The sequence below is a fragment of the Podarcis pityusensis genome (genome assembly GCF_964106645.2).
Source record: "Podarcis pityusensis genome assembly, chromosome: 3".
Lineage (NCBI taxonomy): Eukaryota > Metazoa > Chordata > Lepidosauria > Squamata > Lacertidae > Podarcis > Podarcis pityusensis.
The window spans coordinates 86,935,640-86,951,151 of NC_138026.1; the positions used below are offsets into that span (position 1 = coordinate 86,935,640).

General features: G+C 44.2%; 1 protein-coding gene across 6 annotated transcripts in view; it reads left to right on the forward strand.

Annotated features, from left to right (window-relative positions):
• The window catches only part of DAAM2 (dishevelled associated activator of morphogenesis 2), a 216,907-nt gene that overhangs the window by 79,684 nt on the left and 121,711 nt on the right, over positions 1-15,512 (forward strand). For all 6 annotated transcript variants that reach the window (XM_081000107.1, XM_081000112.1, XM_081000111.1 and 3 more), the window contains one exon: positions 8,180-8,385. In XM_081000107.1, coding sequence (XP_080856233.1) covers positions 8,212-8,385 — 174 coding nt within the window. In that variant the 5' untranslated portion in view covers positions 8,180-8,211. The remainder of the gene's footprint in view (positions 1-8,179; positions 8,386-15,512) is intronic.

A 15,512-nucleotide genomic window follows, 5' to 3' on the forward strand; every position in this document is an offset into this window, starting at 1 on the left:
GATTAAGGAAGGGTGGAAACGCTGGTTCAAGTGGCAGGGAACTGCTGTGTTGTTTGTAGAAAACACCAAGAATACAGAGCCAAGAACAGCTCAAAAGAAGAACTGCGTATAAACAGACATCTCTAGAGGGAATTCCCATTGATTATCTTTGTACACAACTTCTAAGAAGTACAAAGTCTTCGGTGCTTTATGACCATATTGCTCCTGTGTCTCTGAATAAGTTTCTAAAATTATGCCTGGCATGGAGAAAGTGAATACAGAATTGTTTTTCTCCGTCTCTCATAATTCTAGAAATTGGGAGCATCCAATAAAGTTGAATGTTGGAAGATAAAAGGAAATACTTGCTCATGCTGTGCAGAGTGAAACTACAGAATGGAGGGGTGGCCACCAGCTTAGTTCGCTTTAAAAGAGAATTTGACAGATTCATGGAGGGGAGGGCTGTTGAAGGCTACTAGCCATGATGGCTACTACCACAACTGAGTGCAGCGTTGCTTCTGCATACCAGTTGCTGGAAACCACAGGAGGGAAAAGTTCCCACAGGTCTCTGGTTGGCCATTGTGAGAACAGGATGCTGGACTAGATGGGCCATTGGTCTGATCTAGTGGGCTCTTTTTAGGTTATTATGAATGCAAGTTTACTATCCTATCCTAACAGACAACTATAAACAGTAGGGTTTGGTGGAGGTGGGAATGCTGCCAGACTTTTAATTTGTTGGAATTATTACCCCCCCTAAAAAATTGCTTGCTTTATATTATTGTAATATAAGCAATTTAAAATACTTCACATAACCAAATGCAGCAGCGTTTTGGTTCCAATATTTTTTTCCTGTCCTGAAATTTGTGCAAGTAGCCCACAGAAATCATAAGACTAGAGTTGCCATCCTTTGGGGGCCAGTAAGCACATTTGGAATTTTGAGGCAACACTGTGGGTGTACCATTCCTAAAATGGCTGCCATGGGGGCATAACATAAAATGGCTGCCATATCTGAAAGAGTGGTTGACAAAACAGGTTCACAAAATGGTGCAGATAATGACCCCCATCAGCCACTTCATCAAAGGGAGGGAAAAGGCACCTATATCAGCCACTGCTGCACTTCCTCACAAAAAGAAGCTCATTTCAGAACATACATTTAGTTATTTTCTCTCTTTAATTTTAAAGCTTCAGGACACAGCTATATTCAGACCTTGCTATCTCTGTTTTGTGTGTGGGTGCTTACGTGTGTGGGGTGGGGGTGGGGGTGGGTGTATACAGTGCTTTGTTTCTGGGGTGATGCGGGAGTACACATACCCCTAAACATTTTGTGAATCTAAGTTTGGCCTCATTGAGGGGCAGTATTTCAATATGAGTAGGGAAATGAGAGTACCTCTAAACATTTCTTTTAAGGAAAAAAACACACTGTGTGTATATAAACATGCTGATGCTTTCATGCCCCCCCCCAGCAACTTCTCAAACTTTTATTTCTTTTTTTGGAACTGTGTATTATAAGCTCTGCAGCCCTACACAATCTGTCTCAGTTTATAAATTTCCAGTAATGCACTCCACCCTGTGATTCCTCCAGTGGTCTGTGTTTTTAAAACCTCCAGACACTCTTATGTGCCTACGCTTTACAACAGTCAAGAGGTTACAGTTTCCCCTTCATAGCGAGTGCTGACTCCAAGTGTGGTGGTGGGCTGGGTGCTGGAAAATGTTAGTGCTTCTAAATATAGATTATGTAACGGAGAAGGATGCTATAAAGCTTTTACTACCTTGCTTTTGGGGTAACTGTGCTACTTGTGTGAGCGCTATAATTCCCCCCCCCCATCAGCCAGCCATGAAAACACAGAAGCTAAGCTAGATAGCTGCCTGATGTCTCTTTATTGGGTTTCCCGCTGGGTCCCATGCCCACGTTCTTCTATGTTTAGGCATGGCATCTACCAAGAAGCCCTGTATTGGGGAGCTTTGTGGAATATTCCGTAGCAATAGGGTCTAGAGTAGTGAAGGCTGGCTCATTAAGGTCTACCAGCTTTCATCTGCCCTCAGCCAGCACTCACCTGTCTGTCTTTTCACTTGAGATACCATCTTATCAGGAGGTCCGATCCACACATTGTATGAATCAGGCCTTTAGTGTTGTGGCACCTACTCTTTGGCACCTACTCTTTGAATATTAGATGGGTGCCATCTCTGTTGCCTTTTTAGCACCTACTGAGGGCCTTCCTCTTTCAACAAGCCTTTGAAGTTGAAATCTTTTGAAATATTTATTGATTTACTACTTGTTGTTTGTCTCCCCGGGCTCCTTTGGGAGGAAGAGTGGGATGCTAATGTAAAAAATAAATATAATAATAAATACAACCATTCCAAGGCATTGGCTTTCACCCTTCTCCTCTTTAGTCTCAGTGTTGCCCTTGTAGAGCTCAGCATGGAGGATGATGGAGACAAAACTAGAATAAGTTGGCTCTGCCTCTCATTGGCTGTGGCTCTGCTTACTGTGCCCCACCAGCCACCACTGGTTTATATTTGTTAAGTCGAGGCCTGATCATTGACCCACCTTGAGCCATAGAACATTGAATGGAATTGAGATCCAGGGACAGGCAGATTATCCAGACTGGAGCTGCCTTGACCTCACCACTACCAGGTGGCCAAAAGGGAACCAGGCAGACATAGCTTCACTTTGGGGTGTTTTGAGTCAGTCAATGCCCCTGTGGCCCAAATGAAGCTTTGGAACTCAACCAATCAGCAGAACCCTTGTATCATTTTTCATCGCTCGGGAAGCTGGACAGATAGCAGTTTGTTGGGTCACATCAACCAATGCACAGAACCAATCTGTAATTTCATTTAAGTTGTGTTGAAGATATGATCCAGAAACTATACGGCTTGCTAATTCAGGGGAGGACCAGTTCATCTCTTCAACAAATCTGAAACCGTACATTGTTATTTGCTGCCTACAATGCATATGAGTATATGATAGGAATGTATGCTGCTCACCTGGGGTACTGACCATGGTACTGCTTGAGCATTTGATTAGAAGTAGAAGAGTAGAAGAGAAAGGAGGGTATCAGCTTTAAAAATGTTTCAACCTGCTTTCTTTCTATTAGTCATCTAAGTATATTGGAGCTTTGAAGCAAGTGCAAAGATATTTGATACGTTATATGTCATCGGTGGGTGTAATTGCTGTGACCACAGTAGAGCAGAGTCCTATTTACTTTGCGGTAGAGCAGCCTTCCCCAACCTGATGCCCTCCAGATGTTGTTGAACTACAATTCCCCATCCTCCCTGGTCATTGGCAATGCTGGCTGGGGCTGGTGGGAGTTGTGATCCAAAGCATCTGGAGGGTGCCCAGCTGGGGAAGGCTTCAGCAGACAGCTTGAACACAATTAGCGGGTGTTTGTCTTGAAGATAACTGTAATAATGTAAAAGAGTAACAAATGCAGTTTGGTGGGGGAAAGCCCCTTGAAGCTAGTTTTGGGTTCTCTTTTCAAGAAGGTCCACTGGCAACCTAGAAGGACACAAAGCTAGCTACCGGTTGTGGTCTGAAAGAAAGAATATTCTCTTTTGCTACTTGTTCTCCCAGCCGCACACATACAGCATTGCATAATAATAACAGAGGCATTATGGCTTACTTCTGCGTGGGTGGCTTGGAGACGCCTGATCCCACACTAAACTGGCTTTTGACTTTTTGCACTGCAATTCCTACATTTGTAAGAATGTGCCTTGGAAGCCAGTGCTAAGGCTCTGAACGCCAGTCCTGCCTTGATGCTAGTATCCAGGAAAGCTGGGCTTCCTTTAGTTTGGGCTGCTTTCCTGCCATCTGCTAAATGGATTGGCAGATCATCATGGAGGAGTAAAGGAAGCACAAAACACATTCAGTCTTAAGTTATGTAGTGAAGGGTCCTGAGGAGTTGAGACAAATGAGGACATGGTATGTTAGTTTTGCTGCTACCACTGCAAAGTTAGTTTTTCAGCCTGTGTGCTTGGCCTCTGCAAGAGGACAAGGCAGCCTTGTTCAGGCAAATAAATAAGACAGTGTGTCCCGGGGCAGGTTAGGGTGAACCAATAGCGGCACCCTGCCTGACAAAACTCAGCTGTGTTGCTGTTGCTGTGAGTGACTCTGCTCACCTGCCATCTCCTGCCTTTCCTCCCTCGCGCCCAGAGGAGCCAGACTCTTGAAAGAGCACTTTTAATTATTTACTCTCAAAATAATGGTTTATTCTGCAGATTATGTGAAAAGGATAGAGCTCTTTGGTGGTGGAGGAAATAACACAAGCCTCCAAGCTGTCAAACAACAAGGCCCTTAAAAGGGAAAAATATGCAGCTTTGTGTGGACTGCACAGATCCTTCCTTTCAAACTCCTGGCAGGAGACTTCCTGTTTGGATGTACAACTCACAGTTGACATTGTATGCTGAGATCCAAGGACTTCCTTCTCTTTGCCCCTCCTCGTCTCTGACAGCAACCCAAACTCTTCATGACCAGGTTCTTTCATGCATAGACTTTCCTCTAAAATGTAAATCAGAAACCATGTGTTTGAAGTGACGAAGGGCTCCATCCAGCCTTCAAGGGCCGTCCCTTTGGCTTGCTTAATGACCTCTCAAATTTTTGTGTGCATTCAGCAGTGCTGAAGAAACTCCTTTTGCTTGGAGGCCATCTGCTCAAATGCAGCTTGAGGAGAACCTTGCTTGGTGTCCTGTGTTGCAGTTAGAGGCCCAGGATTACCTGTTGTTGGCTGTGATGACAGCATGGCCAGTCTGCGTGATGAAGTGGGAAGTGCAGTATGATGCATGTCCCTCAGAATAGCATGAACTGAGGTGTGTTGCAAGTTTTATGGAAGTGTGGAGGCCACAAGATTTTCAACCACAAGCACTGGAATGCATGGAAGGGTAGGGAAAGTATTCTCATTTACCACTGTGATTGATGACGACTGCAACATGGTGGATAAAGGGGCTGTGTCCACACAGTAGAGTTCAAAATCAATGTGCAGGGTCATCTTAGATAATGCTTATGCAGAAGTTAACTGCATTTAATTCCATGAGGCTTCCATGAGGTGTGTATAAAATTGCATCCTCACCAAAGAGGGTGTGCCATTTGTGTGAGTAAGCCTGCACAAGATTGAATTGCCCAAGTCTAATGTAGTGGGTATCTTGGCTAATATATTAGTTACATGCTTTTAAATGAATAAATGAAACGCCTGTGACTTTCTACTTCTACTGGTTTAATATTAATACAATACTTTAATCGCCTGCTCCATCTTAACTTTTTCCACCTTGGGAGCACTTTTAATAAGTATGAAATGCAGTTGATCACAATATTTCACTTAAAGATCTCTTCTGAAAGATCCAGGACAAGTACTTTTTTTCAGCTGCAATACTTATTCATTCCCTCTCTCTCTCTCTCTCTCTCTCTCTCTCTCACACACACACACACACACATACACAAACATATATACCACCTCAAAAACATTTCCAAGAAGGAAAATACTACATGGCAGTTGATCCTGAATGTGCATAAGTGTGTTATATAATCTTTATTTTAGCTGCAAATGTGTAATTTAGCAGCAAATATGTAAGTTAGCTATTGTCAGTATACAATAGCTGAGTGATTTGTGCAAGATCATATTGTGCTGTGATATTAAATCTTTGTCTGAGCCGAGTGTTGGAATCCACCCATTGGCTCTAGTGAGTGGTCACAGATGTCCAGCATGACCAGGGATATTAAGGACAACTGTCAAATGCATAAGCCTCATTCTGATGTAACAAAGATGGAGAAGGGCTGTGGTTCAGGGGTAGAGAATCTGCTTTGCATGTAGAAGGTCTCAGGTTCAATCCCCAGCATCTCTAGGTAGCAGTGGGAATGTCCCTTGCCGGAAACCTCAAAAGCCACTGCCAATTAGTGGAGACAGTCCTGAGCTAGATGGACCAGTAGTCTGACTCTGTATAAAACAGCATCAGCTAGGAGGGGGTGCTGAGACTAGCCACAGTTTAGAGCTGGGATTCAGCAATGTATTTCCATTTGTTTTTAACCAGATTCTCTCTTCAGGACTACCTTGGTTGCCCTCTTCAATTTCTGTACCTGTTTTTAGACAAAAACATATGCAACAGAAAGGGGATAACATTGGTTAAAAACATCATTTCCCAATGAGCTGTTATCCTTCAGCTGTTACATAGCGATCCAGGGAGTTGCCCCACCACGTATCGGTTAAATCTTAAGAAGTCGTACTCACTTTTCTGTAGTTGGAGTTCAAGCTCAACTGGTTTATTCCACATTCTCCACACATTATTGTTAGGACTGGGTGGAACTTTTGGACTGGCCATATTTTGGGGGCTTCTGGGGTAAGGGGCCCGGGGAGGGGAAAATGCTTGGAAAGACTGGGGAAGGTGACTGGTTAGCTGTTGGGGAACATTTCATAGGACTAACACACTATGGCTAGGGATTGATTTCCTCCTTCTGTCTGTTTTTTTAATAAAAAAACAAACCTGGTCCATGCTGCTCCAAGTGGCAGCAATGTGCTGTCCCACTAGACCAATGGCTATTTCTGCCTTTCAAAACACACTTCAGCAGTGGCAGCAGCTGGAAGGGCCAGGTATGCTTATCCACTGTTTGGAAAGAAGGGGGAAATAAACACCCTCACCCAAAAGATTTTGGAATTTTGCTCTACTCCCAGAAGCCTATGATATCCCCCTATTAGGAAACCTTCACCCAGCAGCAATAAGTGTATAGCAGTGGTAGGGAACCTTGGGCCTAGGGGCCAAACACAGCCATCCAGACTTCTCAGTTTGTTCCTTGAAACTCTCTCTAGGCCACCTTCATTCCCCTTTTCCCTCATTGGCCCTGCTCTACACCTTCCTCAAGCGCTTTTGCCTGGTTGGAATGCGTCCAAATCATAGGAGCCAACTCCTAGGGGCTGAGGTCCCTTTGGCCCCCTAAGTAAAATATTTGAGGGAGTGTTCCCCAAAGTTGATAGGCATTGTCTTTCAAATGGTGTGCATGTGCCATATTTTGTGATTGATTTCCTGCCCCCCCCCTAATTCTATTTAAGTTGGCACCCTGGTCCAAATGCTCCTTGCTTGACTAGATGGAAAATGGAGAGTTGCCTGTCTAGAAACCTCTGGCTTTTGCATGGGTGGAATTTAAATAATTTTGGTGTACAGAAATCACAACCATTGCTCCTTCCACTTTTGCCTCTGGCCCCGTCCATCACAGGTGTGTGACACCCCAAACCAGAAATTTGACCATGGGTTGAAAATGGTCTCTGGCTCCTAGTGAATGAGACATTGAAATCCTTTGATATTCTGCTCCAGTGTCTCTCTGCTGTTTTAGTTTGAAGTTTGCTAGGCTCTCCTGTAGGACCCAAGTTCTTGTATTTAAGACTTACCTATATGTGGTGGGCCTTTGGTGTATGTAGTGTTTCCATTTCCTCCAGCTGGGATTTAGTTTAAAACCTCTTATGATTGCAAAATGTCTTTAAAACCAACAAGATTGCCCAGACATTCTAAGAGCTTTGTAGTGTCCTGCCATTCTTACAGGTAAAGTATGGGAATCCACTTTTTTGTTCTTTGGTTTGCTTGTTTTACTAAAACAATTTATTGAAGAAGAGATTATGCTCATTAACTAGAAGATCAATTTATTGAAAGATGGCCCCTTTTAATTAATTTCTGGAATGGAAAAATTGAAGAAAGCACTCATCCATATTATAATTCATTCTGACATATTTAATCTATCATACTCCTAGATCAATGTGAGAAACTTTCAGGTTGTGGAAAATATTTAATTTGGAGGTGTGTGCATAAGCATTTAGTACCTTATTCTTGATTTTTGCTCAGTTTTTGTATGTAAAGAAGGGGAAATTTCTCCTAGGATAAAAGTTAGTGGAAAAAAGGCTAATAGCTATGTGAAAGACTCTTGTCAATATCATTTTGCCCCTTTTCTCTACATTTACTATTTTGTAATTGTCTTTATATATTTTTCTCTCTGTATTTTCATTTTTATTTAAGAATAGAGTTTTGAGGTATTCATACTTCCAAATATATTTACACAAAGTAGTGTGTGTGTGTGGGGGGGGAATGTAATAAAGAAATTCAGCCATTTGGCATTCAGTCTTCCTCGACGTCATCCCCATTTCTTTTCAAAAGCTTGCTTATTAATTATCACAGAAGAAGCTAAGAAGGTTTGGGGTTCTTGGTTATATGTCTTTTCTGGCTTTCTCTGCAGATCATGATTGTTAGATAGCACCTCACATCACGATGACCATGGCTCCCCGAAAAAGGAATCGTCATGCCTTGGGGTTCCTTTGCTGCTTTGGGGGCAGCGACTTGCCTGAGATCAACCTCAAGGACAACAACCCTCTGCAATTCTTGGAGTTCTCTGTGCCAATCCCACCAGCGGAGGAGCTCAATGCAAGGTTCTCTGAGCTTGTGGTAAGTGTCACCTGCACCAGCCGCCAGTTGTGTTTTTGCAATGATTTTTGGCAACGCACGGTTTACAATTCTAAAAAGCCCAATAACCAATTAAAGAACCCACCCTATAAATCAGGGCAGTCCAACAGGTCAATCACGATCTACTGGTTGATCACGGGGCGTTCCTGGTCGATTCTGGTCAATTGTGTGATCCTGAATGATCATCCTGGAGAAAAGCAGCAGGACAAGTAGAAGTGGGGATGAGCCCCTAGTCATGTGCCTTAGTTTGGGCTGGTGTACTCTGAGTAAAGCTTAGGCAAATACTACCCTGACCTACATATCTCAGGCTAATCCACCAGCACTTATGTATTTTTCCGTGTATAACACCCCACCCCCGTGTATAAGACACCTCCTATTTTGGGGGGCTGAACTTAAGAAAATGGGGGGGGGGAGATTGCCCAGAGTTGTTGAAAATGGGGGGTGGATCGGCACGCCACAAAAGCTGTTCCCTTGCTGGCAGAAGCCACCAATCACCCGTCCAATTGCTGCAGCGAAAGCAAATCAACACCAGCCCTTCTTGCAGCCACCAATAACACGCACAAGGCTAGTGGAAGCAACCAATTCCACATCACCAATATGCAATGACTGTGTGTAAGACAACCCCCCCCCCCCATTTTTTAACATAATTTTTAAAGGAAAAACCCTCATCTAATACATGGAAAAGTACAGTATCCACCATATTTTGTGCTTCTCTAAACCTTATTACACAGTTCCTAATATTTTAAGTGACTAAGATACAATTTTAAATATTAATTTGAAAGGGAATACATACCCATGTAAATACACATTCAAATGTATATTTTGAGAGTTGTTTTTCCCCAATGTGGAAATGGAACAGAACTGTGGGTAAAAACATCAGATGTAACCCGATGGGGAGTAGACAGATTGAGCCAACCCTAGTTTAATATCAGATGTGGTATAAATGTGACTATTGGTCATTCTGTCAGGCTGTGTACATACCATGCATTTTAAACATACAGTCATACGTCAGGTTAAAGTCGCTTCAGGCTGAGCGTTTTCAGGTTGTGTTCTGCGGCGACCCGGAGGTAACAGAATGGGTTACTTCTGGGTTTCACCGCTCGCGCATGTGCAGACGCTCAAAATGATGCCATGCGCATGTGCAGAAGTGGTGAATTGCAACCCACGCAGGTGCAGACGCCGGTTGCATTCTGCTCAGGATGCGAACGGGGCTCCGGAACGGATCCTGTTCGCATCCAGAGGTACGACTGTATTGGTTTCTGCCTGGGAGCCATAGTTTCCACCTTTCCAGTGCCCTTTAGAAACTTCATTTCGCATGACTCTTGTATGGGGGGAGTACACTTTAAATGTATGGTGTGTACACAGACTCAGATCCACACACCCCACTGTATAGGGTTAGGGTGCCCCAAGAAGGGTGTTTAATGTGGGATGGACAACTCCTTATGGCATGCAAGACTTTTGCAGTATCCACAGGACTTCGCTGGCATTGAAATGCCAGCCAGTATTCCCACCCACCCCACTCTTTTATCCGGATTTACTGCTAAGTAATAAACAAAACCTTGTTGCCAGCAACCAGTTACCGATATCTCAGCGTCTCATTTGGAAATGAAGCCCGTGCCTGGAAGGGCCCACACTTTCGGACCCACACGTTTGTGGAAAAATACAATACTTTGGCCTAGTTCTCAAGGGATGCTGTGCTTCTGGGGTTTTTTTCTATGCTGATATTATCATTCTATGGGGGGGGGGGGAGCCATGTGTGAAGCACTCCCTGGATTGTATTGAAATCTGGACTGTGTCCAAGCTGGGGGGCAGGGAGCTATGAGTGTTTATGGCAGCGTTAGTTTGGAATGGAAACTAGGCTTGTAGGTTGCAGAATTTGCCTCCTGGGCCTCGCTTTGCCTGTAGCTGTGGCCTCTGCTCTGTATGCATTAAAGAAAGGCAGGCTGCATTTGTATTGATTGGCCGGGCTGAGGTTTTAATTGAATTAGAAAGGTTCGGTCTGTAAGGGGGCCAGTGTAAATCAACGACCTGGAAATGTTTGAAAAGGCTGTGTGTTGTATACTATTGTGCGAGTGCACATTACTAAATCATTATATATAGAGGAGCCTTTTCAGATGCCGACGGAGAATCTCTAGCAAGCCAAATATTTCTCTGGGCCCCTTGAAGTATGCCCAAAGGCTACAGTTTGGCCTTTGATATTTGCCATCTGCTTTGTAAAAAGTACAATAAAATGCTGCTGCATTTGACTGCATTTATATATATAAAAGCCATGAGCGTATCATTGCGTTAAGCATTAAAATGTGAGTCAGTGCCCCTACCTTTCTTAAATATGTATATATATGACGGCAGCAAAATCCAATCTTAACTGTACAAGGACAGGCAGATGTTCTTCTGATCAGCCCAGTAAATATTCATTACCCTTGGATGTTTTACCTGTGTTCCTGGAAAAAATCTGCTGTGGGCCAATTGAATATATTTCTTTCTCTCTCTGTTGATTTTATCATTTTAATTCTCTCCAAATTTCTGGCACGGGCTTTGAAAGCTCCACTGCATGCGAAGGAAGAGGGGAACATTGAGAGAGTTGTTCTTTTTCTGGGACCTGGAAAAAACCTAGCCTTTCTTTATTATATTCTCATACAGCAACAACGATGCCCTCCCTCTATTTAATTAAAGCACCAGGCTGACCTCCCACAGGAGAACTTACTCTCTTCAGGTGGGCGTCTTTTTCATCACAAGACGTACACTCTGACCTTCTATACAACTGCTCATTTCTTTAGCCTTGTCATGCTCCTATCCCAAAACACGACGACACTGGCTCTTACTTGGGAGTAAGGAAGATATTTTTATTCTGGCTATAAACGGTACAGAGATAGCAGCAAGTCTGAAAGTCATGATTCCAATGTATACGAGCAAGGCAAGCGATGCAGAACTGTACAGGAGCAACAAAGATGTCCCAACACTTGTCTGCACCCTCCCCCCAAGCTTTGAAAGACGATGCAGGGTGAGCTCAATTGCTCGCAAAACTGATGGGCCTTATGAGACAGCTGTATATGCAAATGTGTGTTCTATCTGAGCTGCTGCATCTGATTCCACCTGCAAAGTTGGCACCTGGTTCTTGGTGACAACACTGTGTCCTGCCCCTTTGACTCCACCTCCATCACCACTATCATCTCCTGCTCAGCCCCTCCCACTGGCTGGTTGAAGCCCTCCCTCCCCAATGAGGCCTTGTACTCTGCAGGAGGGGCACTGGGGTGGGCTGGGAGATCTGAGTCCCCCCTCTCCAACATCTTGAGTCACAAGATGAGAGCCACCATCCTTGGGCACCAGCCTTTAAGCTCATCTTCTCTTTCTTCCTCCTCTTCTGCCTGGGCTGCCAAGCCATGCCAGTTCCTGATGGAGCCAAGGGGCCTGTGACAAACCTTCTGTTAGATTAGAGAACGATATCCTGTATTTTCATCACACGTCTGCTTCTTATTGACAGTTCAGAGGAAGAAAATCATGTGTGTGCTGGCATGTTGGAAATTAAGTAACCAGAGGTGTGCTTAACTGATTATTGACTTCTGTCTTGGTCACTCTTGTTCTTTGTCATCTTGTTCTTTGGTTTACTCATTTCTCCTGCTATTCTAAGTTTCAACTCTCTTCCTGCGGACATTTTGCTTGAAGTGCCGTAATGACAGATGAACTATACCGTTTTCCTCACATGCCTGCCAGACATAGTGGGCTCCTAACTCCCATCAACTCCAGCCGGTATGGCCAGGGGTCAGGGAGCATGGCAACTAGTCAAGCAACACCTGAAATGCATTGGATTGGGGAAGCCTTGGCTAAAATATCTCCTGCTCCCCAGCACTGTCAAACATCTTTGCCTCGTTTCTGACATCTCCATTTATGCCTAGCAAGATACTTTCTGTCTTGTGCATATTGAGTTCTGGGGTTTATGTTCTGAGCACCTTGCCTGAATCTGACCTTCTAACTTTTGCCACGAGCTGTGTGTGTGTCCTGTTCTCCACAAGTTTAAGTCCTTGTCAAAGGATATCGATAAAAAATGTAATCACTGAGAACTTGGAGAATCTCTGAATGCTTTGTAATTTCATGCTGTATTTCGGAAACCAGGCATAGCCTCTATTTCTGGACAAACTCTCAGATGGAAATGACTTTTTTGAGTTATTGTTTATCTCTTTTCTCTGCTCCTCCCACCCACCTCTGCCCTAACTCTGTGGAGCAAAGCATGAAGGCCTCCCTGTACTTCAGAGGATGCTGGTATGGCAGGTCTGCACCCCATCAGTGGTGAAGTTGGCCCAACGCCACCACTTCAGTCTGCCTTGGCTGGCTCCCTGTTTTTCTCTTCCCATCTGGCACCCTGCACACAGCTCATAATGAAGTGCTGCTGTAGTTGGTGGTCTACGCAACATGTGCCAAGCTGGTTGTGTGCCTGCTGGCAAAGGGGCTATTGTAAGAGCATATGTTTTTCTTTGTGCAGATTTATTGACTGAACAGGAAACAGAGGAGGATCTGGAAGAACTTTTTTATTTTATTTTTACATTAGCCACAAAACAGGGAGAATTGCTCTCCAAATCCCCAGCCCCTTTCCTCAAACGTTAAAGGTGCCTTAAGATGCTATACCTGGATTGGGTCTTGGTGTTTTCTCTCCTGATATATGTTTGTGGCAACCCTGTGCCTTTTGACATTCACAGTTTTATAAACTGAGTTGATTATTACCGGGGACGGAAGTGTAAAAGTTGCCTACAAATTGCACAGATTTGAGCTGTTAAAGGGCTCACAGCATAAGCCAGTAGCCAACCTGGAAACGCAAGAGGAGGCCGCCATGGAGCAGGGTACTTGGAGTGGCGGTGTCAGGAGAGTAGCAGTTTTAAGCATTAAAATTAATAGGGATTAAGAATTTTGTCCTCTGGGGTTATAGCTCTCTTCTGTTCACAACTTCTGGTCTTCCTTTTCATTGTTTGCACATCTCTGACCTTGCCAAAACCCTGCTGCAGCCCCCAAGGTGAGCGGCAGCAATGCCAGGGCTGGGAGAGTGCCTCTGTGACTCCACCCCACTGCTGTTGCCACAACTTAGCTTATGGAAAGAGCATGCATTATGGATAGTCAATTGCTGTTGCTGGTTCCTGTTGCATGTATATGCCTAGTGGTGGACCTAGGCCATGAAGCTTGAACCAGAAACAAAGTCTGCGTAACCACTGTTATATTCTTCAATGGGGTTGTTAACAACAACATTTACAACATCTGTGCTACTGACTCTCAAACTGTGGGATTGTTGAAATATATACAACAACAAAATGAATCAAATTGGGACTACTAGACCCTTTAAAAAAAAAAAGAATATGGACTAATATCACTTCTGGAGCCCCTTTGGGATTAGGGGCCCTGAAGCTTAAGCTTCATTAGTTTCATAGTAAGGTAAAAAGTAAAGGCAAAGGACCCTTGAATGGTTAAATCCAGTCTAAGGTGATTATGGGGTGCGGCTCACATCTCGCTATTCAGGCTGAGGGAGCCGGCGTTTGCCCATAGACAGCTTTCCAGGTCATGTGGCCAGCATGACTAAATCGCTACTGGCGTATGGAGGACTGCGATGAGTGCCAGAGCTCACGGAAATGCCGTTTACCTTCCCACCGCAGCTATTTATCTACTCACCTATTTATCTACTCACATTGAACTGCTTGGTTGGCAGAAGCTGGAACAGAGCAAGGGGAGCTCGCGGATTCGAACTGCTGGCCTTCCGATCGGCAAGCCCAAGAGACTCAGTGGTTTAAACCACAGTGCCACCCTGTATGTGGCACTTAAGTTGTAAATTCTGGAAGGTTGCAGTTGATAACTACAGAATTTGTGGGATTGTGACTGCTCTGTGACCCTGCCCAAGCCAGGTTTGTGAAAGCAGCATAAAAATGAAGCCAGTCTGCATTCTGACTTGTCTGCTCACCCAATTCCTTGCTGAGTTGCTCCCATAATCTTTGTGCTATTCAAGGGGGCACCCCCCCCCGTGATGTGAGTGCCATGTAAATGCCTAAACAGTAAAACGAAAATGACGTTAAAGACACTAAACCTTAGAACACCAGTATTGCTTCACTCTCTTCAGATTTCCTCTGCCGCTTCCATTCTCTATGCTAATGCATTTCCTTGATTTACATAAGAAAGACAACAAACTTGAATCTTTTGTGGGGATGTCCCTGGGAAGTATTTTCTGTTAACCATGTATTAAATTAAATGGCACTTAACCGTTACAGAACTATTATACCTCCCCTCCCCATGTCCAGTTCTCAGTCAAAACTTCATCCCTGCTTGCTATACCTATCAGTAGACATGATTAGGATTGCAGGTTAAAGCGGCAAATGCAGTTAAAAGGGTTTAAAGAAGAGATGCCTGCATATTTACCCCGAGTCAAGTCTTGAAAAATAACTTGGATCTCCTCAAGCCTTCATCCAAAGCAAGACAAGCTTCATTGACCTTCCAGTTTCTGCCTACTGAATGTAACATGGAATGCCTCTCCCTTTGCAGAGTTTGTGGTACCTTGCTCTCACTGTATCTGGGATCGCAGTGTTAAGTCCAGTCAAAGGTGACTGGGGTTGTGGCGCTCATTTCGCTTTCAGGCCGAGGGAGCCGGCGTTTGTCCACAGACTGCTTTCTGGGTCATGTGGCCAGCATGATGACTGAACCGCTTCTGGTGCAGCGGAACGCCATGACGGAAACCAGAGCACACAGAAAGGCCGTTTACCTTCCATATAAATGTTTTTTTGGGGGGATTATGAAGTGAGTCCCCAGTCATATGTGTGAGCCAAAAATGGGTCCTTGGTTTGAAAATACTGAGGGCTTAAACCTTTCATATCTCTGGACCTTCTTCTACTTAGGCTGTTGGCCAGAAACCTCTAGCAGATAAGTTTTGTACAGTAATAGGCTTGGGGAGGGAGGACAGGCAGGGAAAGATGCTGTCCAGGACGTTGTTGTGCATAGATAGTCCTGTGAAGACGGAGATCAGCCAAACTGATCTGGAATTCAGTACTGCAGAAGAAAAACAGAGCAGCTCCCTTGTCTTTCAGTTTAGATTGTAGATGGGTGTTTTAAAAACTTTTCTATCTCCTCATGTCTTCCTTGTATCC